The sequence below is a fragment of the Gordionus sp. m RMFG-2023 genome, chromosome 2, assembly GCF_954871325.1.
Source record: "Gordionus sp. m RMFG-2023 chromosome 2, tfGorSpeb1-WG-v2, whole genome shotgun sequence".
NCBI lineage: Eukaryota > Metazoa > Nematomorpha > Gordioida > Chordodea > Parachordodidae > Gordionus > Gordionus sp. m RMFG-2023.
In genome coordinates, this window is record NC_088776.1 from 34,506,636 (window position 1) to 34,533,610 (window position 26,975).

General features: G+C 28.4%; 1 protein-coding gene across 1 annotated transcript in view; it reads right to left on the reverse strand.

Moving 5' to 3' along the window:
- Positions 1–24,649, reverse strand: part of LOC135924282 (tetratricopeptide repeat protein 7B-like) — a 57,903-nt gene extending 33,254 nt beyond the window's left edge. Inside the window, exons 1-11 of the mRNA XM_065459337.1 lie at positions 24,529–24,649; positions 24,270–24,430; positions 23,707–23,878; positions 22,853–22,920; positions 7,271–7,535; positions 6,998–7,179; positions 5,733–5,995; positions 3,999–4,077; positions 3,537–3,695; positions 2,606–2,984; positions 945–1,023 (exon numbers count right to left, since the gene is read on the reverse strand). Coding sequence (XP_065315409.1) covers positions 945–1,023; positions 2,606–2,984; positions 3,537–3,695; positions 3,999–4,077; positions 5,733–5,995; positions 6,998–7,179; positions 7,271–7,535; positions 22,853–22,920; positions 23,707–23,878; positions 24,270–24,430; positions 24,529–24,649 — 1,928 coding nt within the window. The remainder of the gene's footprint in view (positions 1–944; positions 1,024–2,605; positions 2,985–3,536; positions 3,696–3,998; positions 4,078–5,732; positions 5,996–6,997; positions 7,180–7,270; positions 7,536–22,852; positions 22,921–23,706; positions 23,879–24,269; positions 24,431–24,528) is intronic.
- Between the last annotated feature and the right edge of the window lie 2,326 nt (positions 24,650–26,975).

Sequence of the window (26,975 nt, forward strand, 5' to 3'; positions counted from 1 at the left end):
CTTTATATGGCTAAAATTAATCAAATTTAATATAAATATCATCATATTTTAATAGTTATGAAAAGAATGATAAGCTTAGGATGGAAAGTCTATGAGGTTGGGAAAACAAAATTTTTGAGAGGTGGCTAGGATAATATACTTTATTTAACACTTTAGTCAAATTTTGTCTCGAAATTACTTGACAAAATCATTCTAAACATATTTATAACTTTATTTGTCTCAAATTGCATAATTGCATAATACAATCAAAAATTAATAATTATATATAAAATATATTAAATCATCCAAAGAATTTTATTAAATTTTGACTTTCATTTTGTTTTCGCCTATGGGCATGGAACTTTTGTATTCCAGAAATTCTCTTAGTTCTCAAAATCTGCTTTCAAGATGATCTTCCATATTAATATATTCATTATTGCTCACAAATATATAATTTACCCCATGGATATTATTTCTTGCATAGTTAAATAAATCCATTGTTGTCAATGTGTGATTTTCATATGGGCGTTGCAATCTTGCTCGAACTACTAACCGGTTAGTAACACCACCTAAACTGTCTCAGGGACTTTTACCATGCGTGGTTGCAAAAAAATGCCACTCAGCCTTTATCTCAAATCATTTTCATGATATATTTAATTTTGTATTTTTTTAAAAAGGTCCATCAATGTGGGGTTTTTTAAATTTTACAGGGCTTTCGAGAATTCATATTATTATTATTATATATTTTAAGAAAAATTGATGAATTAAAATAAAATATATTTGTTATGTATGTTTTTTTTATTTCAGTAAATTTGTACATAAATTCGGTAATATCAGTCCGATACCTAGCATTATATGGGTAATGGTAGAAAATCAGCACATCTCTAATTTATTTCAATTATAAAAAAATCATGAATATATGAAAATAAAAAATATATATTAAGAATTATTTATATAAAGTAAACTTGTCTGGGTTGAATTTGACCGAACGTTCAAGGGTAATAGCGAGTAGTTTATACCTACGAATATTGGCTAGGCTCCTCACTGATATTTTTTTAAAATATTGATTTTTATTTTTAATTATATATTACATTATCTTTTCCTACACCAAAATGATTGACAGCCCACCTAACTAAAAAAAATCAAAAATTTAATTATTGTAAGCTAAATTTTTTATGGAATACATAGATTTATTAATGCTAAAAATTAAAAGGCTGTCCATATGGAGCGGGATAGTAGTAAATAAAAATTCAAGAATATTTTTAAAAGTTGTCCATAATTTTTTGCCATCTTTAAACATCAATCCGTAATAACTAGGTTGTGCTTTAATAATCTTTATTTTAGTTTTAGATATCCTTTATATAGATATATCATGATAATAAATATCATGTATATAATACAAAATAAATACCTTTTGAATATTATATAAACCTATAAGCAATTAAAAATTATTTAGTCGCATTTTCTAATAATTCTTAATCAATTTATTCGATTTTATATATGTAACACTAGCAAACAACACATAATCTAACTAGTATTTCCTTTAAAATGTAAATTTCAATAATAACAAATTAAATTTATGAAGAAAAACTAATTTTTCAGCTTTCCTGGTCCAAACTTGTTTCTTTTAAATTAACCTAGGCCAAAAGAGAAAAACATACTTTCTATAGAAGAAGAGTATTTCTTTATCCCAATTCTATTATAAGATTTCATAACCGAGAGATTATTAAAGATGGAAGACGAAAAAATTATTTTATTAAACATTTCTGATTTGATGTTTAATTATTAATACCGGGTGTGCCAGCCATCACCACATGTTCGATCATAAATTCAAAGATTTTATAAATTAGCATCTTTAAAAGACCCTTTGAGGCTGATATTTATAGTTTTTGGTAATTTATCTTGTCAATATTTTGTCGGATTACTTAAATATGCTTCGAATATTTATTCCTTTACATTTTTTACCTCTAAATCCTTAGAGTAGATTAAATATATGAAAAGCCTAAGTTAAAATTTTTCCTAAATGAGAATTTACTATTAATATTATTCATTATTTTCAGCATGTATTAATGCATTATCTGTAACTACGATTGTGCAATTAAAATTCTTTTTCCTCTTTATGACGAGACCTATCTTTTCAAATTATAATTTTGATTTATTTGTAGAATGTTTAATATTTACTTTTTCATGTAAATATATATTTCATATAAATAAGAAGGTATAAAAATTGTATTCCAAATCCCCACGTTTAAAGTCTTGGCCATATAAAATCCTTAATCATTTTTTAAAATAATTTTTGACTTTTTTTTAAAGAAAAATATTGATTTAAATAAATCTTGGATTTGCCCATAATTAACAATCATTATATTCTTTGCACAGAAAATTTTGATTTTTTTTTATAAAATTGGTTCAAAGATAGATGTAAATAAAAATCAATCTAAATATCGGATGGTTTTGTATGAATATGGGATAGGTAATTGTGGATCGGCACAACCCACCCTATTTATGAGACTCTTTTACGTTTTATATTTTATAATATATTTTTTCAAAATCTATCCTCTTAAGCCTGTCTCTACCCTTTTCCTTCTTTTTCCATATAATTAATATCGAACAGTATTAACATTACCTCCAAATCCAATAGAACAACTGGGCTCGGGCCCCGCCCCAAATCCGATCGTCAGAGAGAGAGCGTCGTTTACTCGTGCCACATCATCGGCGGATACGACCCGGGCCTCTTCATGTTCAGGTGCGAGACTCAGGATTGCAGCCGAATTCGCAAGCGCCCGGCATATAAGAGCTAATAATAAAAGTTCGTCGAAGAGGAATGACGGGGAAAAAAGTGAAGGAAAAGAATTGAAATGGCTTTTAGGATTCAGGGTCAGGTTTAAAGAACCGGGAGTTAGGGGAGTGAGGGAAGACATGGATGAACTTGAAGTTGGAGTGAGGGTAAGTAAATGGAAGGCGCGGGATAGAGCGTCAGCAGGCGTTTGTTTAGAAGAGGTATCCTATAATGAGGGAGAACGATTTAGTTAATGAAGAAAAAACAAATATATCCATATTTTTATCTATATATAATGTTTCTTTTGATAAGTTGTACTTCTTACTAATTTAATAAAGTTCTTCCCACTTCCTATAAATTTCCATAACCAAAATCGAAGCAAAAGTAAAACAAAAGGATAAAATTTTTCCGTTTTGTCATGATTATAAAATATATATTAATATCTCAATTATCATAATATTTAAAAACAAAAGTTTTACAGCCTTTTATGAATTATTTTTGCACATTTTATTCAGATGTAAATTGAATTAGCCTAAAAGGTAATTTGGTAAGAAAAATATTCATTTTAAAGAAAGCTGAACATCTTGATTTAAAACATTTGTATATACTACGTTGAGGTGAATAGTGAAGATCAACAGACCAGTCTCTTAAACTGAAATTGGTTATTTTAGGATTATGGCAGTCCAATATTTGTGCTTCAGCTCGCGTAATAACAAATACCGGACCATGACTTAATATTTATTTAAACTTTTATATAATTAGCGAAAAATCTGCTTACCTTGATAGATGAATTTCTATTGACTGATAGTCTATTGAATATATCACTTTTATCATTAGTCAGTTCATTCTCAAGAGTTCGATCGGATAAATGTATAGGGACGTAGGTAGAATGACAGACTCCCTTCATCATAACTTCTATGAGTTGTCGACACAACACCTATTCAATTAGATATTTTTTGACAAAATATGTAGTTAGAGTAGTTATTATCTTTTAGTAGGATGACCTTTAAAAGTTCTTAGTTATTAATTAAAGACCTGATTATATTATTACCCCTGAGTGGCCAGTTTAAAACTCGTATTTCTTTGTATATATAATTATGACATTTACATTTAAACAGTAAAAAATAAAGTTATTTTTAAAGATTCGGGGATTAATTAACTAGTTTTTAAATATTTTTGTTATAAATAGTTTAATAATATATAATGTAAATATCAATATAGAGCATAAAAAAGTAGTAACTTGTCTAATGCTTTGCGTATATTTGGTTTCCACCAAACTCAATTGATAACGATAAACGATAATGGCTTTGAGGATTTGACTGCATTTTAAAATGTTTTGTTGGAGTAGAATAAAAAATATCGTAAGTAAACTTTTAACCAAATTAATGTAATATATTAAATTAAATGATTGAACTGAAGAGAAGTGAGACTTATGATTTTGAATTTAAGCTGGAACGGAACGTTCGAATTTCGGGAATGGAACTTGATATAAATGCATGGAACATAATGTTTCGAAATGTTCCGGAAAAATATCTACAAAAACAAGTCATATTTTCATTTTATATCTATTTAACAACAAACAGTGATGATCCATGTCATGTTAAAATTTTACTTTTATATTTGCATAAGATTAAAACTTGGAGTGTTGATAGCCGTTCTAATCTTACTTAAAGTCGAGTGGTTGATAAAATAAAATGATATTTAAATCTTATCAACTAAATGAAAACATAACTGGATCGTTGGAATAAATAGAACAGCAGTTGATCAATTTGATTGCCTTATATCGTATTAGCCCCCAATACAACCAAATGAACGTGAAATGTTTTCTCCATACTCAAGTATATATGTCGTAATGAGATATGGAATCCATAGGGATATGGAGTATCTCAATTTAATATACCACGCTCTCAATAAATTCTTCTTCTCCGTTTAATCGGCATAAAACGGAGAAGAATTTATCGAGAGCGATATTTATCCATGGAAAGTTTAATTTGAACGGAAATGTATCACAGCATATGTACAGTCGTTACCCTATATCTTTTAGATAATTATTGTCATTAAAATTTATGCATTTTTCTGAAAAATCGATATAAAAATGAAAATAAATTAACTCTAGTTCAAAAGTTAACGGTAAGATTGTCTAAAATTTACACTGTTGGTACACTATACGTAATTCAATACATTTCCGGTCAAATCTGATTTTTCAAAAAAATTGAGAAATTCCATATCACAAGACCTTCCGTATAACTTTTTACATGATATTTGATATATATCTGGTATTTTAGATAGTTAAGATTTGAGTCATTATTGTATATCTTTACTGAATTATCCCGATAATTATTATAATTGATTTTTAAACAATGCTTTTATATTATTTTATTCAATTATTCTTTAAATATAAAAGTAGAATATTAGTTTTTTTTTCTTTTTATAATTTACTGTTTATTAATTTTTGTTTACTAAATTTTAGAAGTAATATTATTTTTTGTGTGGGGAAAAGCCATGATTTAAAATAAAAATAGTCCTTAAATAAATTTTAATTCTTTTTTAGACTAATTCTATTATAAATATTTAAGGCTTTGTAAAAACTCTACTGAGAAGAATGGTGATGAGAACTAGAGGATGTAATGTCTTCTGTATGTGGCTTTTTGTAGACGAGAGATAATTCATAATTTGTTATCAAATAAAAAGGGTAATTGTTTAATTTCCATTTCTTATAACTTACATCAATATTCTCCTATAAAACATAAGTTTTTCATATCGATCTTTCTTCTTAAAATAATGTCCATTTAAAATTAATGACTATGTATAATTTTATTAATAAATAATATTCAAAAATTTTTTCATAAAGTTTTAAGAAGAATTAAAAAATAAATAGTTAAGTTTATATTATATCGAAGGGGGGAGGGATTATATAGTCTTTATTTAGTTTTTCAATAATTATCAACTATAATTGTTTAAACATAAATATTACCCAGATTTAAGGAAAATGATAGGTAATTTGAGGAAAGCCTTTTCCAACACATATCCAGAAGGTGGGGAAGGATAAGTGTTATTTCCATCGCTATCGTTGGCCTCATCCGAATCGGCGTTATATGGAGGACTGACGCTGGGACACAAAGGACTTAGATTTGTGCTAATTCTATGGATGCCTGAGTCGGAAGATCTGATATCCTTATCAGTATTGAGCTTAATTTTACTGAGCGTGTCTCGATGTGGTGCCGATAGTGTGGATAGCTTTTCGTAATGAGTGTCGAAAGTTATTTTCAATCATTTTAACATAATATGTAAAGCATATAGCCCACGTATATAATATTTTCTTAATTCTGGCGTTTCATTTATAGTCTTTCCAGCGATTTCTACCCCTTGTGAAATATTAAAAGTGAGTCTTATCTTTAATTTATACTGCTCATATTGTATTTATTGTAGCCCATTTAGTATAACTCGGCATTCTACAACTTATTTTAAATTCCAACTTGAATTCCATCCATCGGTATTTTAAAATTTCGTCTATATTATTATTCTATGATAATACTTTAATATTTTCCGAGATCTAAATTGATTAATAAAAAAATTTAAATATTAAACCAACGGAAAAAAAATTTGGTTAAAATAAAGAGATATAATTACATGTAGAAAATGGTCATGTCACATAATAAAAAGAAGTATTTTTACATCGGCGCTAGTTATATTATTGATTCATTTATTTTTTTACGATTTTAGGAATGAATCTAGTATCTATTCGTATTCCTTGATATGATATATGTGCAAATGTTGATAATATCTATGAATGTAGCAACCATGTTTTCAAGCAAGGCTAGGAAATCAATCTAAACTTAACGATATGTAAAAATGCCAACTTGGAGTTTGTGCTAAAATTATATTGTAATTGGTGGTAAATTTTGTAAAGGTACAGAGTAGTATAGCAGTTTTCAATATTTGAACTAAAGAAACAACTATCCTTGGTTTACTAAATTAATACCATGAACCAATTATAATAAATTACTATTTGAAAACGGCAAATAAAATAAAAATATTAATTTTTAATTGAAATTATGCACAATATCAATATTTAAATAGATATCGTGTAGACGTTGTAGTATAAAATATTAATTTTGATATCAAATACACCTCATCATTTATCGTATAAAAAATTTGGTGACTATGCCGAGGAAAGAAAAGCGAGCAAGGTGTCATTTCGCAATGCTATTTTTATTTCTTATTTGTATTATATATTACCTCTACGTTTTCGCCGCTCTGTATTTTATCCTTCTCCATTTCTATCGTCCTCTTTTTCTCTACAATGCGTTTCGCTTTCTTAATTCCTCCTTTGAAAGAAATCTTGTCATGTTTAAGCGCTTTGTTTTCCCCTCCACCCCCAGTCAATTTCTTTTTCCTCCTATCTCTAATGCTGGAGCTACCTGGAGAATTTTTTAAATTATAAATAGCATATCATCACGTGACTTTAATAACATTGTATAGGCTATATAAATCGACATAATAATAAATTACCGTTCCGAGAATCAAGGTCATAAGGGGGTACCGTAGATACGGATGTCGAAACGTCATCGATAGGCGCCGTAAGAGTAACGGCTCCTGCGGAAGAGTTAACTTTCTCAAATTTCTTTTGCAAGTAGGAGTATCCGTAGAGCAAGGAACATTTAAGATCTGAAACTATTTGGGTCCGCCAGGATTGTCGGCATTGACGTTCCAGCGTGAGTTGGTGAGATATGCTGTGATCCGAGTTGGATGACTCTAAGAAGATATCTTGGGTGTTCTTATTTTTAAAAGTACCAATATATAAATTAGTGGAGATTTATGAATGAAAAGGATGAATAAAAATAAAAGAAATTGTAGGCCATAAAAAGGTAGTTAATTTTCGAATGATAGGGTTGGGGGGAATGAATTAGTAGAATTTATTGAGTCAATTACTTATGATTAAGATTGATAGGGTTTGGCTTGATATGAAAATTATTTTCAAAAAATAATAAAAGTGAATTTAATCTCAGAAGTTAGGTCATAGTATAAGGATCTACATCTAAAAAAGGTTTACACTCGGGTCCAAAAATTTAAAAAGAGGGTCAGGCCCAAATTTTTTTAAAAAAGTAGGGTGGCGGGCTTGAAAAATATTAAAAAAATAATGTGGAAAATAATGTTTTATCTTTTTATCAGAATTAATTGATAAATAGTGTGATAAGGACAAAACAAAAACAATTAGTGATTTTTAATTCATAAATGCGTTTAATATATATTTATTAATTAAAAATTTTGGGCCGGGCTTAGGCCCAAAAAAATGAATTTGCGCGCTTACTTTCATATAGCTATATCTTGGACACTAAAATCAATTTTTGTAATGAAATTTATAAAATAAAATCAGAACTTTTATATTTTGCACATTATTTGACCATCTTTTTAAAGGGGAAGGAAGTTATGATGGATAATTTTTGTGTATTTTTTTTCTCCCTTCCATTTTATACAGATTTTGGATGAGGAATTATCGTGTTTAGATCAAAATTAAGAGACTCCAATTTAGACGATTCCATAAGAATTTTGTTTTCAGGCAAGATTACATTTGGGGAAATTAATTTTGACCATTATATTTAAAATCTATGCAATCCTAAGATAATTGATCTCGGAATCTAGAGTTTGTATGAGTTATGTGTTGGGGTAGGGTTTTGATCCTTGGTTATGTTGGGAGTTACGATAGGTGAGTGTCACGAATCGGTGGTGCAAAATTGGGGAATAGATATCGGACCCTGTAGCGAGGTTGTCCTCTGTTGTGAAGTGAGAAGTGGTCATAATAGCACCGGGATCTTTGTATGCTTCACCTTTCATCTGACTTTTGGGATCCCGTCGGGGTTGGATATCCCGACGATGAATAGTTGGGTTTTAGATGTGTTTTAGCGTATAAACGACATATCCTTGCAAGGTCACCTTATCCCACCGTGGGTGGGTGTGATATTGATTTTTCCTGAAGGAGGTTAACGGACGTCAGATATCATGTCCTAGATATCGTATCGCTATTTGTTTTGTGTGGTGGGGAGTGTTCCTATAGCCAATTAGGAAGTTGATTTGTTGTGTTTGAATTCAAAAATTAAACAGAACATCCGAAACGGTTGGCCCCCAAAGTTAACTATATTAGAATTTCAAGAATATAGAAAAATACAGAACGAATTGTAGATAGTTAGAGAATTAATGTCCGTGGAATCAGATTATAAATTCCCCGAAACTAAAGGCTCTCGATATTAAAAGATATTCCGTTGTTACCCGGAAATAGTATAAATGAAAGAATCAGCCAGAAAGCATGTTGTGGCCAGAGTTAACCAGGGATTCACGACTATCAGCGAAATATGAGAAAATTGTCAACAATTCAAGAAAAATACCCAGAGAGATCTCGCGGGACCATTACATAAACAATTAGTCAATATTAGTGGATTGTTTTTCCAAATGGCCAGAAATCCCTGGCCATTCCAAACTTACCCGAAGGCATTTTTACTTATATGGGATACCCCCGACATATCGTAACTAAATGCAATAAGAGAATTTTTTTGCAACCGAAATTCAAACACAACTGACTGACTCCAAATAGGCTATTAGAAAACACTCCCCATCTGGCCACAAAACAAACACCAGTAATACAATATCTACTGATTGATATCCGGCGTCCGTTAAACCTCCTCGAGAAAAAAATCAATATCACCCACTCCACCCTCGTAACACCCCTAGACTAACATAAAGAAAATCTCGTATGGGTGCGAATACCAACAGATATACCCAACCCACGGTGGAAGAAAGAGATCATAAAAGACGTTCAAGGATTCGTCGTGTATTACGTCAAAACCACATCCAAAACCCAAAGAATCATCGTCGGGATTTCGACCCCGACCGATCCTGAAAGTCAGGGGAAAGGAGAAGCATATGATAACTCCCGCGCCATTATGACCACAGGCGTTCACTTCAGACCAGAGGACAACCCCACCACCGGGTCCGAAATAATTCCCTTATCTCGGGATTATATATATAAACTTCAAAATGGTGATTATTTTAATATTTCTTTTAATCGTTGAGTAATCTATGCACCCCGATGACCCTTAAATGAAGATAAGAACTCCCGAGCTGTAAATAGGAGAACCAACTAGACAGTTGGACCTCCGTTAGCAGATTGTTAAACCGGGAGGAGTTCTGTGAATTACTATTTTTATATATATTTTAGTGTCTATATAAAATATGTTTTTTCCCTTCATATTTGTAAATATATAAGTGTTCTGTTTGTCAATTTATCGTCTAATTCGTATAAAGAAAATACTACATACACAGATAATTATTTTTTGTTTTGCTTTAACAATATGGATATCCTCATCTAGGTTATCTAGCAATATAATAATAGCCTACTGGAACGTCTCTGAATTCAACATTAAAGGTTCAAGTTAACATAATAGCCAGTGAAGTAGTCCTAAAATTTGAGGTGAGGGCATGCTATTACTCAAAAAAATAGGGGGTACGCTAAAATGGGCAAAAAATAGATAATTTTTTTGTTTTCCCAAGAATTTGAGGCAATTTTTTTTTGAAAATTATGACGTGATTCTTTAAAATGCATTTCATAATAATATAAAAATAATTATATTATAATAAAATGCATATATGAGAATGCAAGAAAAGGTGAAAATAAACTATAATATTCGCCATAGCAAATCGATTTCAATAATATTAATTACGCGCTTCCTTAAATGAATCGTTTGCAGACCTGTGACTTGTCAGCCACTTTTTAATATATGGATTCCCCTGATTGAGAGGGGGCCCGTTAACGTTTATCATCATTAAACTGGAAATATATTTTATCATAAGACTAATCAGTCAGACATTCATAAGGTGTTAGCCGCGCTCATATGTATTACGTAGAATTAGGTCAATACAATTTAAAAACTATTTCAAATCACGGAGAGATTTATTACTTTCATTATTATCATCGATATATTTACTCATCCCATTTATTGCGAGATTCACATCGGGCTTCAGATGGAAACAAATTTGTTTAATTTGTTCTTCAAACAAATGAGAGGGTCTGCTAGCCAATTATTATCTAAATATTCCATGTCAGAGAAGATAGATAAAACTGTATAATTTAATATTGTATTTTTAATTATTAAATTATTGGAATAAGCATCCATTAACCTATTTTGCATATTGCCTATTAAGGCAGCAATGTGATTTTCGTTGATACCAGAATGCCGTCTGTTTTCCTTTAGCTTCTTGCGATAATATCATATATTCTCCTTTAGAAATCATCGCCTGTTTAGATTATTCCAATATTGTAATTTTACATGAGAGCAATTTTAAAATTTAAATTTTTATTGTTTTCTGGCAAGCTTTATATTGACTGTAATTTAATTTATAAATATTTTGAGGTTTTTATGCAAATAAAAATGGTATAATTATAAAAAAATTGATTTATGTAAAAAGTCATTTTTGACAAAAAGTGGATATCTCAGGCGACGAAATATTAAATAAACATTCATTTAGAAATTATAAGAGATTAAAACCTATCAAGTATATCCTAAAACGATTTTATAATACGCATTTGCTTTATTGATTTTTCAGGTAAACTGATTGTTCTTTCCCAAAGAACAATCAGTAGATTGGATAAATAAAATAGATCATACATCAAGACGAGTACTGATAAGAAATAACCACTTTCTAATAGGTGGACAGCCCGCTAAACTTAGCATTGTTGCTAGAATTTGTAAAATGCGTATACAGTGCTTCATAGTTATTCCAAATAACAGTATGAAGACTTCTAGACATCTATCGTACAATTATCCTTCCAATATTCAGCAACTGAATGATCAATTCAGACGCTATTTGACCCAATGCCTTTTGATTTTTGTCAAACTGTCTATATAAACTGTATATGATGTCAAAAAAGGTTTCAAAGTGATTAACGTCTGTTACACTTTCTATAGCACCGAACACTGCTAACTTCAGAGTATGATCGTTGAATGTAATGTGTAAAGCGCTTTGCTACACTAGATTTTTTCCCAGTCATGACACTAACGCCATTGCTAACAATAGAAATAAAATTTCAGGAAAGGGCACGAAATTTTTTTAAAAATTGGCAGGATCACTGCCTCCCTCTTCGACTACATTTCTGAGAAAGGCATAAAAGACATATAGGACCAAACATTACGAGAAACAAATCAATTTTAGATAGTAGTTGGAGTTACTGCTTTAGGGTCATTCCATGTCAAATCGATCAAAAAAAGCACTTTTTCGGCCGACCCCTTCAAAAATTGTTAAAAATTTCTGGAATTATTTAGATAGGTAAAAGAATGAGAAAGCCGTTTATTTTAGCTCGCTAGCACACCTGGTTCTCGAGATATAGGGGCTCAAAGGTACAAAAAAGAACCACTTTGGTTAAAATGCTTATATCTAAAAAACTATTTATAGTAAAAAAATTTATAATATATCATTTTGTAGGTAAAGAAATTCTCTAATGGGCTAACAAAGAATAATAAATATTGGCGCCATTATAGGCTTTTAACATCTGGTTTACCTGAATTTTTTTTTGCTTTTTATTTATACACCTTTTATAAATATATATATACGATGTCAAAACCTTGGCGACGCTATCGACTTTTCCGAGATATACATTTTTACCAAAAATTGAAGAAATGGTTGAAAAATATTATTCTCAAGGAAAATGAAAATATTGATACATTTATAAGAATTGTGATAAAATTTTCCAGTTCTGTCTCCCCCTCCCCTCCCACTATCCTTAAAATGTTTTACATTTTTTAGATCTCTACTTTGCTACTATAGCGAGCGAATAACTTATTGACTCGATAATATATAACAGCTGCAGTAAAAACGAATATTTTATTAGGCATCGATTATATTTTACAAAATAAATTGTTTAAACGATCTCTCTTTCTGCGAAATAATTTTAACCTGTCCGTTCAGATTAATTTTATCGTCTATCTACCAATAACGATCTGGATTTGGAGAGTGCAAAAACATGTATTCTAGGTGTAGATCAATTAAAATTTTATTCTATACCACATAGGACTTACCAAATATTAAAATGTTGCAACCCATTTAATCTACATTGCTTATTATCGCGAGAATCTAAGAAAGATTATTAAATTTAGATATGTTAATATGCTCTTCATGGCGACAAAAATTAGCAAACATTCCTTATACTTCAAATTACAATGTAGATATTGATTCTCCCCTTCATATAATTAATCAAGAGGCTATTGATAACATTAATATATCCCTACAATCAAATGAGGAATCTCTCATTAAAAGAAAACGCTTATGTGAAAAGAAATATTCGAAGAAAAAAATATCTAGAGTAAAAAAAAAAGTTTTAACGACTAAAATTATACCAATATCTTCAAATGATGAAAAATTCGATAAAATTGTAGACACCTTAAAAATTAAAAAAATTATATGAAAGATATAAATTATTGGAAATTTGTTACATTATTAAGTTCTGCTCCTTAGTTAATTAGTATATTTAATAGAAAATCAAAATTTTTTAGTATAAAAAGTGAAAATATCTGGTTATTGATAAGTTAGCAGCAAAAATTTGTAATTTAATAGCGCCATCTATTTTTTATCAATTTTTGGAGTCGATAGCGTCGCCAAGGTTTTGATATTGTATATATATTTAGCAAAGGTGTCTAAATAAAAAGCAATAAAAAAATTCGAAAACAATCTCACTATTTTGCTTAAAATTACAGGTAAAGCAATTTAGGTTAACCAGACGTTAAGAGCCTATAATGGCGCCAATATTTATTATTCTTTGTTAGCCCATTAGAGAATTTCTTTACCTACAAAATGATATATTATAAATTTTTTTACTATAAATAGTTTTTGAGATATAAGCATTTTAAAAATTTTACAAATTCCAAAGTGGCTCTTTTTTGTACCTTTGAGCCCCTATATCTCGAGAACCAGGTGTGCTAGCGAGCTAAAATAAACGGCTTTCTCACTCTTTTACCCATCTAAATAATTCCAGAAATTTTTAACAATTTTAAACGGGGTCGGCCGAATCGTGATCGATTTGACGTGGAATGGCCCTTTAGGCAAGATATCTTTTATATAATACTTGATATATCCTAAATGATAGGCCTATTCAAAAACGAATTCGAATCGTGCATTATTCATATTAGATTCGTTTAAACGAATCGAATAATTTACTATTTGAATTCGTACGAATAATAAAATCTACGATTTGTATTCGATTCGAATTAATTTTTTTAATAAAATAAATCATGCTCAAATATATTGACAAATTTTTTTATTACAAATTTGATTTTAAACAGAAAAAATTATAATAATATGTAATCAATAATCTGATAATAAATAATCAAGTTATAAACAAAATTAAAATGCATATTATTAATTTAATTTATAATTTAAGCCAATTTTTAAGGCAAAGAGTTTTTCTTATATTTTCTTCCTTATATGACATGCGGTTTTTTGACAAAAAATTAGTTCCAACTGAGAAAAGCCTTTCACAAGCAGTTGATGTTCCTTGTATAGATAGATAATCCCTTGCCATTTTCGAGAGTATGGGGATCCGATATGCATTTGCCTTCCACCACATTAACGGGTCAGTATTGCTCTTGGTTCACTCAGATAAAAATCTATTTCACACAGTTGAATATAATTTTGTTTAAAAACAATGTCTAGCCTGTTTTGTTGAATTTTATTCTTATTTATTTGACAGTTATAATTATGAGCTTATAAAAAAATCATATTTAAATGGGGGTAAATTAAATACATGTAAATCTATTGTAAATCTCTTTAAATTTGTCCATTAACTTGGATAAATCAATATCATAATCAACATATATTGATTTAAAATATTCTACTTTAAACCTGGGATCTAATATTGTGGTTATTATTGCATCATCGGCAGTTAAATTATAATAGCCTAACAATTTATCACATGCTACTTTGAAACTATTGTTAGAGGATTTATGGAAACCAGGTTTTTCATTTTTTAGATGTTCAAGAATTAAAATATAATAAGGTATAACCAAATTATAAGTAGGATAATTCTCCCCACACACCATATTTGTAGTTTCATATAAAGGCAATAGGATAGCTTTAATTTTTATAAGATCCTCCCATTCTTCCTATATGTTATCAAAGTATTATATTATTACCTAATTATAAATTTTAGTTTACCTCTGATATTTGTTTTTCTTGAAGAATTTTAATATTAGTTATTACTTCATTAACTAATTTTGTTACAGCAGGCTTTAACAATAAGCCACTTTCAATCATTTGGTAGGTGCTATTCCACCATATTTCACAATCCAATTTTGGTTTTAAAAAATTTAGGGGAGAGTGTAGGGAACTACATATATTTTTTAATAAATTTAATTTTTAGGGGAATTACGAATCATTCTAATAATGTTTCTTAGTTTTAGAATTGAAGGATCTAAAATTTTTAAAATTTCTTTGGATATTAAATTAATTACATGGGCAAAGCATCTTTTTATTAATGAATATTTTAAAGAAAATGTATCAATAAATGTTTTATTATTAGTTGCATTATCTAAAGTTATATAAAAAATTTTATTCTCTAAATTATAATTTTTAATTATTTTGACAAAGGCTTTAAATATATTTTCACCTGAATGTGTTTCATTTATTGAACTGACATCCAAAATTATGTTATTTATTTTAAAATTATCATCAATAAAATTGGCTGTTAGCCTTAAAAAAGGAACCTGTGTTGGGCTAGTCAAAATTTCAGATGAATAATTAATCTGACTTTTATTTTTAGATATTATTTCCTTTACCAACTGTTCTTTTTCTGCAAATGTATTAAACATGTGCAATTTAAGAGTATTGGAGAATATTGATTTTACAGAACAATCAAGATCACTTATAAAATTTTTAAAATCATTTGAATTAATAATTTTAAAAGATATATTATTATTTATAAATAATTTTAATAAATTATCCTTAAAATTAATTTTTTTTGAAAAATTTGGTGTAGATTTTAAAAAAAATGTCAATTTTATTATTTTTTTTACTAAGGTGTGAATGAAACCTATTATAATGATTGATAAGAGGAGATGTTGTTTTGCCTTTACATTTTATAATACTCTTGCAATGATTGCAAGCAGCCTTTTCACCGTCTTTAAGGATTTGATATTGATCCCATATGATTGCTCTCTTTTGTGAGGAAATTTTCTTATCTTCAACATCAAGCATAATTTTATCAGAAGCATTCTCCTCTAACATAATTAGGCTAGCTAACAATAATTATTGTAGAGATGTAATATATTTTTATATACCTCTGGTGTGTGTAATTTTTAATATAATTTATTATGAGATTCAAAAAATGTGGCAAATAAAAATTTTTTAAATTTGTGCTAAAATTTTTCTAAACACAAACACATCACCTGTCAGATTGGCTGGTCAACAAATAGAAATGACAAATGTTAGATTTATTAAATATTACGAATAATTCGTTTTATCGAATAAAACGAATTATTATTCGTATTCAGATAAAACAAATAATTTATTATTCGTAATTATTTGATTAGATTCGAATTATTTTTGAATAGGCCTACTAAATAGTAAACAATTTGCCTGGATTATTTCTCATTCAGAAATACACTTCTTTTAAATTATTTTTAAAGGGTACAAGAAAAGTATTTTCTAAAGATATAATTTGTATGGTTAAATGTGGGGCATCTTTCCAAACCAAAATTATATTGAAGTAATAATTGTCAAATCATTATAAGACTTTTTCGTCCTTGTATGTTTTTGCATATTTGGACTAAAAAACGAAATCATATTCTCACATTCTCCCCGACTCATTGAATATTCGAGGAACACTTACCCTAAGATACTTAACGTAGCTGGTTGAATTTTTTTTAACATAATTTAGAACCATGCAAACACAGCTATGAAAATTTTTTAAATAGAATTCTTATAAAACTTATAAATTACAAAATGCAACATCCCTCTTTCCCCACTTAGAGTAAGTTTTAAAATTTTCTTTAATAAAAATTTATATATGGTTTTAAAAAGTGAGAATGATCTCATATTTTAGAGAAATCATTATCCCCTAATATCTACCTGAAAATAAAAATCTTATAGAATCGTCTCAATTGGGATCAATAAGTCTTCTAAGTGATCTCACGAGCATAATATGAAATTTTTTCAAAACTACTATATATGTGTATTTTTTATAGATATATAACATTATTTAATCATTCTGAATATTTAAGTAAATAAAATTTAGATGGGTGATCAAATATTGACGGTGGCATATGTGCACAGTTAACCATCTAGCAGTATGGATTATTTAAAAAAATTTAAACAAATAAAATTTAGCTTAATGAGTTATAAAAATTTTTATTACACCTAAAAACAAATTATTCTTTTAATACGAATAGCAGTTATTCGAATCGAATACGCATAATAAAAATATATTATTCCTCTAATAATTTTTTATTCAATTCGATCAAATATTTGAAAGTATTCATAAAATTTTATATTATTAAAATTGATTATTTAGATAAATTATTTTTGTAGAATTTTCATTTTATTATTTTACATAATTAATGAAAATAAAATGAATCGATTTCTAACAATTGAACAAGCGCTTGCTCAAATTTTTAAAGAGGAACTAATTGAGTAAGGAGATATAGTTATAATTCCATCAAACCCCTCTGTAATTAATAATAAAGGAGATTTCAATGAAAATGACTTAACAAATTATGGAGTTTTGTCTTCAGATCTAGAACCATCTTCTATAATAAGCTATTCTGTAATTTCTTGCAATTTATAATGATGGATTAAATTCGGAAGAGGAAGATATTAAAACTTGAAAACGATTTGCATGGTAAAAGTCCATCGGATTTATTTTTTTTAAGTGTCGGCAAAAACTTATATTCCCTAATTGTAGATCAAAGTAATATTTATGATAAACAAATAAAGAGGTCTAATATATTGTAACCATCCGAGATATTAAGAGATTGATTTGAATTCTAGAAGGATATATTGAGCTAATAATAATGATATTTCTATTCCAATAATAGGGAATATATGACCATATTACAATTTCGAAAATATAGGCCTTTTATTAATATATTGAAAAATAAATTTCAACAATTCGAAATGTTCAAAGGCTTCTCCCTACGGTTACGTATTTCCAATTGCCATATATCAAGGATAAATCGATAATAAATATGAATTAGGTGGAAATGTGTTCATAAAATTAACGTCATCATAAATACCAAATTATAATATATTTAGATAATTATTTTACCTCATTTAAAAGTTTGTCAAACATATATATTTAAAACTGGAACCAGAGTTGGGCAGGTCTCCAGAAAAACAATCTAGATACAGATTCAAAATACTCTAAAGATTCAATATAAAAGATACCTGTAACTTTTGCTAAATGAGAGTATTTTAAATACAAGATACTTTTATAAAATTATCATTACCAATTAAATTAGAATAGTTTATAAAATACAATTTTTATTATTTATTGGTGAAGAACATAACATACGCATATAATATGAGTATTTACAATAAATAATAAAATATTTAATCACGAGTTAATTATAATAATCAGACATTTTAAAATTAGTTTTAGCACATTCATAGCATAGACAGGTAAAGGAGACTTGTAATTTTAATGGGAGTTGAAATATTAGTTTGCAAAAGAGTATTTAAAATAGATTAAATCAATTTTTTAAGATAATCATTTTTTCAAATAATTTATCATTAAGCCTTTGCCGTTTCGGCTTATTAAACCTAAATCTATAAGTTATTAAAATATGGATGTGATAAAGATCCCAAAAAAATTTCATATTCATTATCATATTCCCAAATCTTATGCCCATACGATCTTGGACAGCTTTTATTAAAGGTAGACAAATTGCAAACTTAAATTTTTAGGTTTACCAAAGTCACCACAAATAGTATTGGTACTAATTCTCCATAAAATGTACTACTCTGCCCTTATGAAATTGCTACTGGCTAAAACCTTAAAATATTTCTCAATATAAACAATATTTGCTTCTTTAAAAATGTGACATTAAATGTTTCAAATAATAAATTTAACATACTACCGTATAGGCTATTCCACTTGGGTATGAAATTTTCACCTGATTACCATTATCTTTTTATAATAATAGGGCCTCACATAAGCATTCCATAATTTTGTACATATTTGTTACTCCATAGTGAATCCTTCCAAGATTCCCTGGGTTTGATAGTGCAGAAAGACTATCTTTAATGGCAATAAAGGATGAAGTGTAGCAGGCACACCTGATGTGCATGGTTAATATTATTTTGTTTATTTCATCTAAAGATAAACATTTTAAATTTTGTACATCCTCAACTTAAAAATCATTGTCAAGATCATTTAATTTTAAACCATATTCAGTAAATTACTTGACAAAATTGAATACATTATGTAGCAATTAGTTTATCAGAAATTCCATACTCTCTATTAACTTCTTCCAATAACTGCAATTTTATCAAATGAATGTGTTTCAGGCGTTTATTTGCATAAAACTACAGGTTTTTGCATAACACAAATCTGCTGTGGTGTTGATTGAACCTTTAAACTACTTTTTGAAGTATCTACTTGATTCTCAGAAATTTTCCCAATTATTCTCTCCAAATATCTCCTTAAAAATATTTTAAATGATTCAACATTACTAAGAATATCATATCAATATTTATCTATATATAAATTGCATAACTTTCCATCATTGTGATAATGAAGAAAGGGAAGGCATCGGGTTTAACGATGGTGGTATCAGAGATGTTTAAAGGTTCTGATGATTTAGGGATTGAATGGTTAATGAATTTAGCAAATCAGATTGTCACAGAAGGTACTATTCCCGAGGACTGGCGAAGAAGTATAATTATCCCAGTATACAAGGGGAAAGGTGATCCTTTAGATTGTGGGTCTTACAGAGCTATTAAACTCTTGGAACATGCAATGAAAGTTTTTGAGAGAGTGTTAGAAAAGCGGATAAGGGAACAAATCAAAATTGATGAAATGCAGTTTGGTTTTACATCGGGAAAAGGCACGACAGATGCAATTTTTGTGGTGAGACAAATTCAGGAGAAGTATCTTGCGAAGGAAAAGAAACTCTATTATGCGTTTGTTGATTTGGAGAAAGCATTTGATAGGGTGCCACGTGAGATTACAAGATGGGCCTTGAGAAAATCCGGTGTGGAGGAATGGTTAGTTACCGCAGTGATGGCAATGTATGTTGGAGCACAAACAGCAGTACGGACGGATCATGGTGATAGTGACAGCTTTGAGGTGAAGGTAGGACTTCATCAAGGATCCGTGCTGAGTCCATTATTATTTATCTTAGTAATGGATGTGGTGGCTAGAGAAATGCGTGAAGGACTTCCCTGGGAGATATTATATGCAGATGACCTTGTATTAATGGCAAACAGTGAGGGAGAATTGAGGGATAAAGTTAGTAAATGGAAGATGACTATGGAAGCAAAGGGCCTGAAAATGAATGCATCAAAAACAAAGGTGATGATTGGTGGGGAAAATCTAAAGATAGAAGAATCAGGTAAGTGGCCTTGTGGTGTATGTGGGAAAGGAGTTGCTAGAAATTCTATCCAATGCACCAGATGCCAGAAATGGGTACATAAAAGATGTAGTGGGAAAAAAGGCAGTTTGATGTTAGAAAGAATGACCTTTATTTGTAAAACATGCATGAAAGGGATACATAATAATGATAACCTAAAAAATGGTGGTCTGGATATTGGCAATGGGTTAACCCTAGAAAAAGTGGATAAGTTTTGTTATTTAGGTGATATGCTAAACGCAGATGGTGGTGTAGATTCTGCTGTTGTTGCAAGGATCAGACAAGCTTGGAAGAAGTTCAGAGAGATGTCATCTATTCTTACAAATAAAAAAGTTTCTCTGAAGTTAAAGGGGAAAGTTTACGTAAGCTGCGTGAGGAGTTGTTTAGTTTATGGCGGTGAAACATGGGCAATGAAAGCAATTCACGAAGCCAAATTAGAAAGAACAGAGATGAGGATGGTTAGATGGATGTGTGGGGTATCTCTGAGAGAGAGAAAAACTAGCAAGGAATTGCGAGCAAAATTAGGTATAGAAATGATTGGTATGGTAATGCGACGAAATAGACTAAGATGGTTTGGGCATGTGGAACGTATGACAAGAGATGACTGGGTAAAGAGATGCACAATGATGGAAGTAGGAGGATCAAGACCTAGAGGAAGACCCAAGATGACGTGGACAAATGTGATAGCGGCGGATATGAGAAGCTTGAATCTTACAAGTATTGATGCTCAGGACCGTCAAAAATGGAAAAGAAAAATCAGAGGGAAATACCCGGGTAAACCTGGAAATCGCCATAAAACGGAGAAGAAGAAGAAGAAGAAGTTCAATTAGGCTCGATGTAAACCCTTGACAATAAATGTACATATCAATTTATCACTTATATTTTGTGTTATTAATGGCTTTATTTTATTAAAGGCATTAAATGAAGCTGATATACTGTGTTGATTTATTTTTTATGGTGGTGGACTTTTCTGGATTTCTTCTGCACTCTTTTAGTTACAACACATATTGGTATAAATGCCTAAATAGCATCTCTAATTTTAAAAAATAATATATTTAATGTTTGACAAAATTTGTAGATGAGTTTGTTAAACCCTTAATTTTTTTTGTAGAGTTATGGCATTCAGCCTGTACATTGTCTTTTTTAACTTGAATTATTTAAAAAATTCCATCTATAAGATTGGAATGTTGATAATTTTTATCTATCTTTCTTAATGTTAGTTGTAAATTTTCAGACAAATTTTAGTTGTCAATATATTTAAAATATAAGGGAAAATAAAGAAATTAATATAAGATTCCTAAATAAAATAAGTTTATATTCTGTGATATGCAAATTTTTTAACATCAATATTAAAGAGAATCTGTTCTGTATCTTTTGTCAAGAAAATGAAAAAGATACAAAATTCTTTTCAGAAAGAAGGATCTTATATACCTATATTATTATCTTTAAAATGTAAAAAAGATACTAAGTAAAGGATCTTGTATCTTAGATACAAGTATTCGCTGTACTGCCCAACTCTGACTGGAACTGTAAGGGATAATAGAATAGAGCATTGTCCAGTTGAATCTAAAGAGGATATCATGATTACAGATTCGAAAAATCAAACATAATATTTATAGTTTGTTAGAATGATAAATCGGTGGTGATCGTTGTATCGACATTTTAAAATTAAAATTCCTTGACCAAATATTATATATATGCTTACAAAAAACACATGGCTGGAGTTGATCTAGGTAACAATCTCAGAATAAAAAAAAGAGGTAAAAAAATGATTGTAGACAATAATTACCATTTTTATCAATGATGCATTTGTAAATTCATGGAAAATCTGGAAATTTGTGAAACGAGATGAGAAGAATTTGCTAGTGTTATGCGAGAATTACTAACTCTTTCAAACACCAATAAAAATTGAAAAAAATTAGTACTAATCACATAAGCCAGTGAAAAACCTACTGTCATCTGGACATTATTAATCCAAAATTTTAGATGGAAAAGGGCATAAATTTGCCATAGGCACTCAAGATATAAGTGCCAAATATGTCAAATCAGACTTCATATAAAATGTTTCAAGGATTTTTAAAATATGGAAATATTTTCTCATTTTTATTATGAATTACAAAAAAAGATAAAGATTTCTGTTGTTTTTGATCTTGTGGTATATAAATATTTTTTTTACCTCTTGGTGGTTAAAGGTGCAAATATGCATTAGACAAGATTTTCTATTAGGATTATTTTTTTGGCTAATTTTTAAAAATATCATATTTGGGCATTAATCAATATAATTTTTAAAAATTGGGCATCTTTTCCCACCAGAAAAATCTTGACCATTAATGGGTTCAATCCTCCTTTATCCAAAATTTGTTTAAAAAGCAGGGAGAAAAGTCCAAAGATCATTAAATCTTAATGTCCTCTTCTTTTAAATAAAAACCAAAGAAATATGTTTTCCAAAAATATTTGTTTGTAATATTTATATAAAAAATTTTACCGTAAAAGTATCAGTATCATGTATTGATCTAGAAAGATAGGAAGGAGGCTTTCTTTCCAAACAAAATGCTAAATAATAAATATTATGGCAATATAATTAGCATAAAAATATCTCCTTAAGTTTATTTTGATGCAAATTCATAATAAATTCAAAATTTAAAAGACTAATAAAGTTGTATCAAAATTGATAGTTTTGATTACATAAAAAAAACTTTTGAATAAGCTATTGGTATTGTTATTTATATATCCATGTCTGGGTTATTATATATACCAACCATTTATAATTACCTATAAATACACCTCCCCTTAGAGCCCTGATGTATATATAAATTTACATATTGATCTACTTCACAAAACTTAATATCCAGACTAAAACTGAATTTTTATTTTCTTCTCTTCTCAAGTAAATATTGTTGCTTCGATTGGCCATAATGTTAGATATGTTCATCAATTAGTTTTTTATCAATTTATTTCATGATAAAAGTTACAATTTCTTTCTCTGATAGAAAAAAAGAGATACTCATATTCTTGTAATTAAATTTGACTATAATCTAAAAGATGTTAATCAAATTAATACAAAGATAAAAATGATATTAATTATAAAATATTATTAATCTTTTAAAAAAATTTTTAAAAAATTTATCTGAAGAACGATATTTTTAAAATAAAAATTATAATAAATTTAAATGTTATATTCATGGGCAATTAATAAAACAAGTTTACTCTTGATCTCAAACTAAATCTTGTGAATCTCTTTTTCAATAAATAATATAATTAAAAATAACACCAATTAAATTCTTAAGTTTATTTAATTCTAATTTATAATAATAAATTTAAAAGGATGAATACATTTACCATTCATAGCATAAAGTTCTGCAACTAATCCAATATTTCGGATACTAGCATTAGATGGATTCCACATATGAACTAGGTCTAAGTTCTTGTAAATGTTCAATACTTCTTGTTCCTGTCCACATGCATAATATAATTTTGCCAGTAATAATTCAGATTCAAATGCAATATCTTGCTATATCATTTTTATAATAGAGATAATACTAGAAATAACATATATATGATTGACACAAACTATAATTTAAATAATAAAAATTACTATTCTTGTTTATTTATTAAACAATATAAATTTTTTAAAATAATATTCATAATTAAAATAGTAAGATAAATTTAATTATGTGGTGTTGTTAGGGGGTGCTATAGAGGACTCAAGCCCTGAAATTTGCAAGCACATTCTCAAAAAATATTATAATACAAATTTTGAATCAAAAAAACAAAATATGATTTTTAAATAAATTTTAGATTTGAGCAACCTCAGAATTTTAGAAAATTAAATAGTCAAGTGAGACTCCTGAGAGATTACAAATTTTATTTTATAAATATAAAATTTAATATGTTTATATAACCTGATTATTTTTAACAGAAATAGAATTTATTAGATTGATGAGAGAATATTTTACATCTAAAAGATTGTTTAATGCTTTTGGAATATTCTTTTCATTTGGTGCATTATCCTCAAGATATTGTTCTAAAGCACACTCATTTTTCAAAAATGCAGCTAAGTTATCTGTTAATTAAACGTATATATTATAGGTTTAAGATTGCAAACTAATGTTATATCTTTATCAAAGCAATATAATATATATAATTTGGCGAAAATATTACCATTATTAATATTTTTAACATTAAGTTGATAAACAAGATCCGAAACTTTTCTCCAATTTCCTTCATTTCTATTTTTTTCTATATCTAACTCAATTCTTGATCTTCCCCTATATAATGTCATTCAATGTGTTTAAAAATTGGTAATGAAATGATGTATAGCGTTAAACGTTGTTGATTTTTTTATGTTTTTCATAAAATTACCATATAGCGTTATATTTGTTGCTGTAAAGTAACGTAGTTACTAATTTCGTTACTTTGAGGAAAAGAAATGCAATTCGTGACCTTCTGCTAAAGGTAACGAGTAATGGTAACGTGTTTCTTTTTTTTGAATAACGGTAACGCAAAACTTTACTCGTTACTTTAAATTTTTTATTAAAAAATATTTAAAAAAGAAATACATGTTTTATAGTACTAATTACGTTTATTTATTTTATAATATAAAAAAGTGAGTTTTTAAATCATATCAACTACCATACCCAATGACCATACCTTTTTATTTTAAATTCTCATTGTTAAATTTTCAGTCAAAAGGTAATCATGATAATATTCAATCAAAATTCAAAATAAATGTTAATAATAATATTATTATTCCATTTTATAATTTATTTTAAGAATATTATGTCCATAGTACTTACTTCTTAAGATGAAGATGATTTTCTCTGCCCCATTTTGAAGCATATTTTACACAAATGAAGAAAATTAAGGGTACAATACTTTGTAAACATAAATTATATCCCAACGCAAATATTTCAGCCTCAACAAGCAGTTTAAACTTAAAAAAGCATATGAAGGTAAAAAGATGAATTTTTATACATTTTAATAATAGAATATTAAATCATGGGTATTATAAAATAACCATTAAAAGAAGTATTTTCTAATAATATTTTGAAAAGTTTAATCATGAAATTAAAATATAAGTAATTAAATTATACTATAGTATTGGGATGTGATCGAACATTAAAAACCCAAAGATTAACAAAATATTGGCATTGGATCAAAATATTATATTTGTTTTAAAAAATATCTTCTATTTCATGTTTTAGTATTGCTATTGGTTTAACTTCAAATTGTTAATAAATTATAAGAATTAAATAATGATTCTAAAAAACTTTGTTTAAATAAATATATATTTAAATTGTAATATATACGTTATATGAGGTGAGAATCAGTAATATTATAAAGATATTTTAGCCGATATATATGTTTCGGATTTGAAAAGGGGTTTGCCCCCCCCCCTCCCTCCATCTGCGTAAGCGCCTTAAAAGTATTAATGATGAGTTTTAGAAATTTATTTTGCCTATTTATAGCAAAATATAAAAAAGCGATTAGTACAGATATATAATATTATTGTATGGAATGTGTTTATAATGATGGTATGTTTTATAATTTGAGATCTTTTTTTTATCACTTTATTTTTTTAAATTATGTATTCGAGATGTTATTTTTATATCACTTGTTTTTGATAAAACAAATTGTTTACATGTTTCTTTTCTATATTTTCTTTGCACGACAATTAAAACATTATTTATTATTTTTCACATGACCAATAGCCATTAGAAACTGGTCCAGGCCAGATTAATAAATGCGAGAACATACGAGGATAATTTGTAACTTTTAATCTTATTTTTATTTTACCAAAAAGTTTTCAATTTTATTTACTCTGATCGGATTTGTGTATTATGGTTACGAAATGTTTATGATAAAATTTTAATAAATAGCGATTGGCTTAAAAAAAATGGAAATTATTCAATTAATTACATAGTGATGCTCCTCCAATTTAATTTTCTCGCAGGCTATCACTCTTTTTATTTCAATAAAAAGTCACGGAATGTGCCGTGGTGTGACAGAGTCGCCCCAGGCCAATAATTACCTGAATTTCCTTTTATTTATCCCATTTTTAATTAACGTAAATAATGTCTAATATTTCAATAAAAGCCATAGGTGGTGTCTTGGTGAGGCTCACGTGCCCTGCCAATATTAAACCCCTCCCCCCCTTTAATTTTTCCTGTTTTTTAACTAATGTGTATGATATCAAATTCCAGGAAACGGGTTTGTGGCTCCAGCCGCTTCCTGCTTTTAAACAATTCCCGTTATCTTTCTTTTAGATTTAACCTTGACCATTGTCAAATCGCCCTCACTACAACCGGGTCCTCAAGTCTTCGCCCTGAAAAGTTCCGATGAAACGATCGTGATCGGGATGTAACCTCAATGGAGATGACATAATATGTAGAATGATATAACAACAATATTAGCCCATGCGAATATTTTACACAATTTTATACAAAGTACGAGAACATTAAAATAATATTATTTTGAGTGCTGATTATGAAAGCCCTCACACTTGATACAACTTAAGAAATAACTAATATTAAAGAAACAAATACTTACAACTATTATCGATACCAACCACAAAAAAAAACAAAAAATATTAAAAACACATTTTAGAA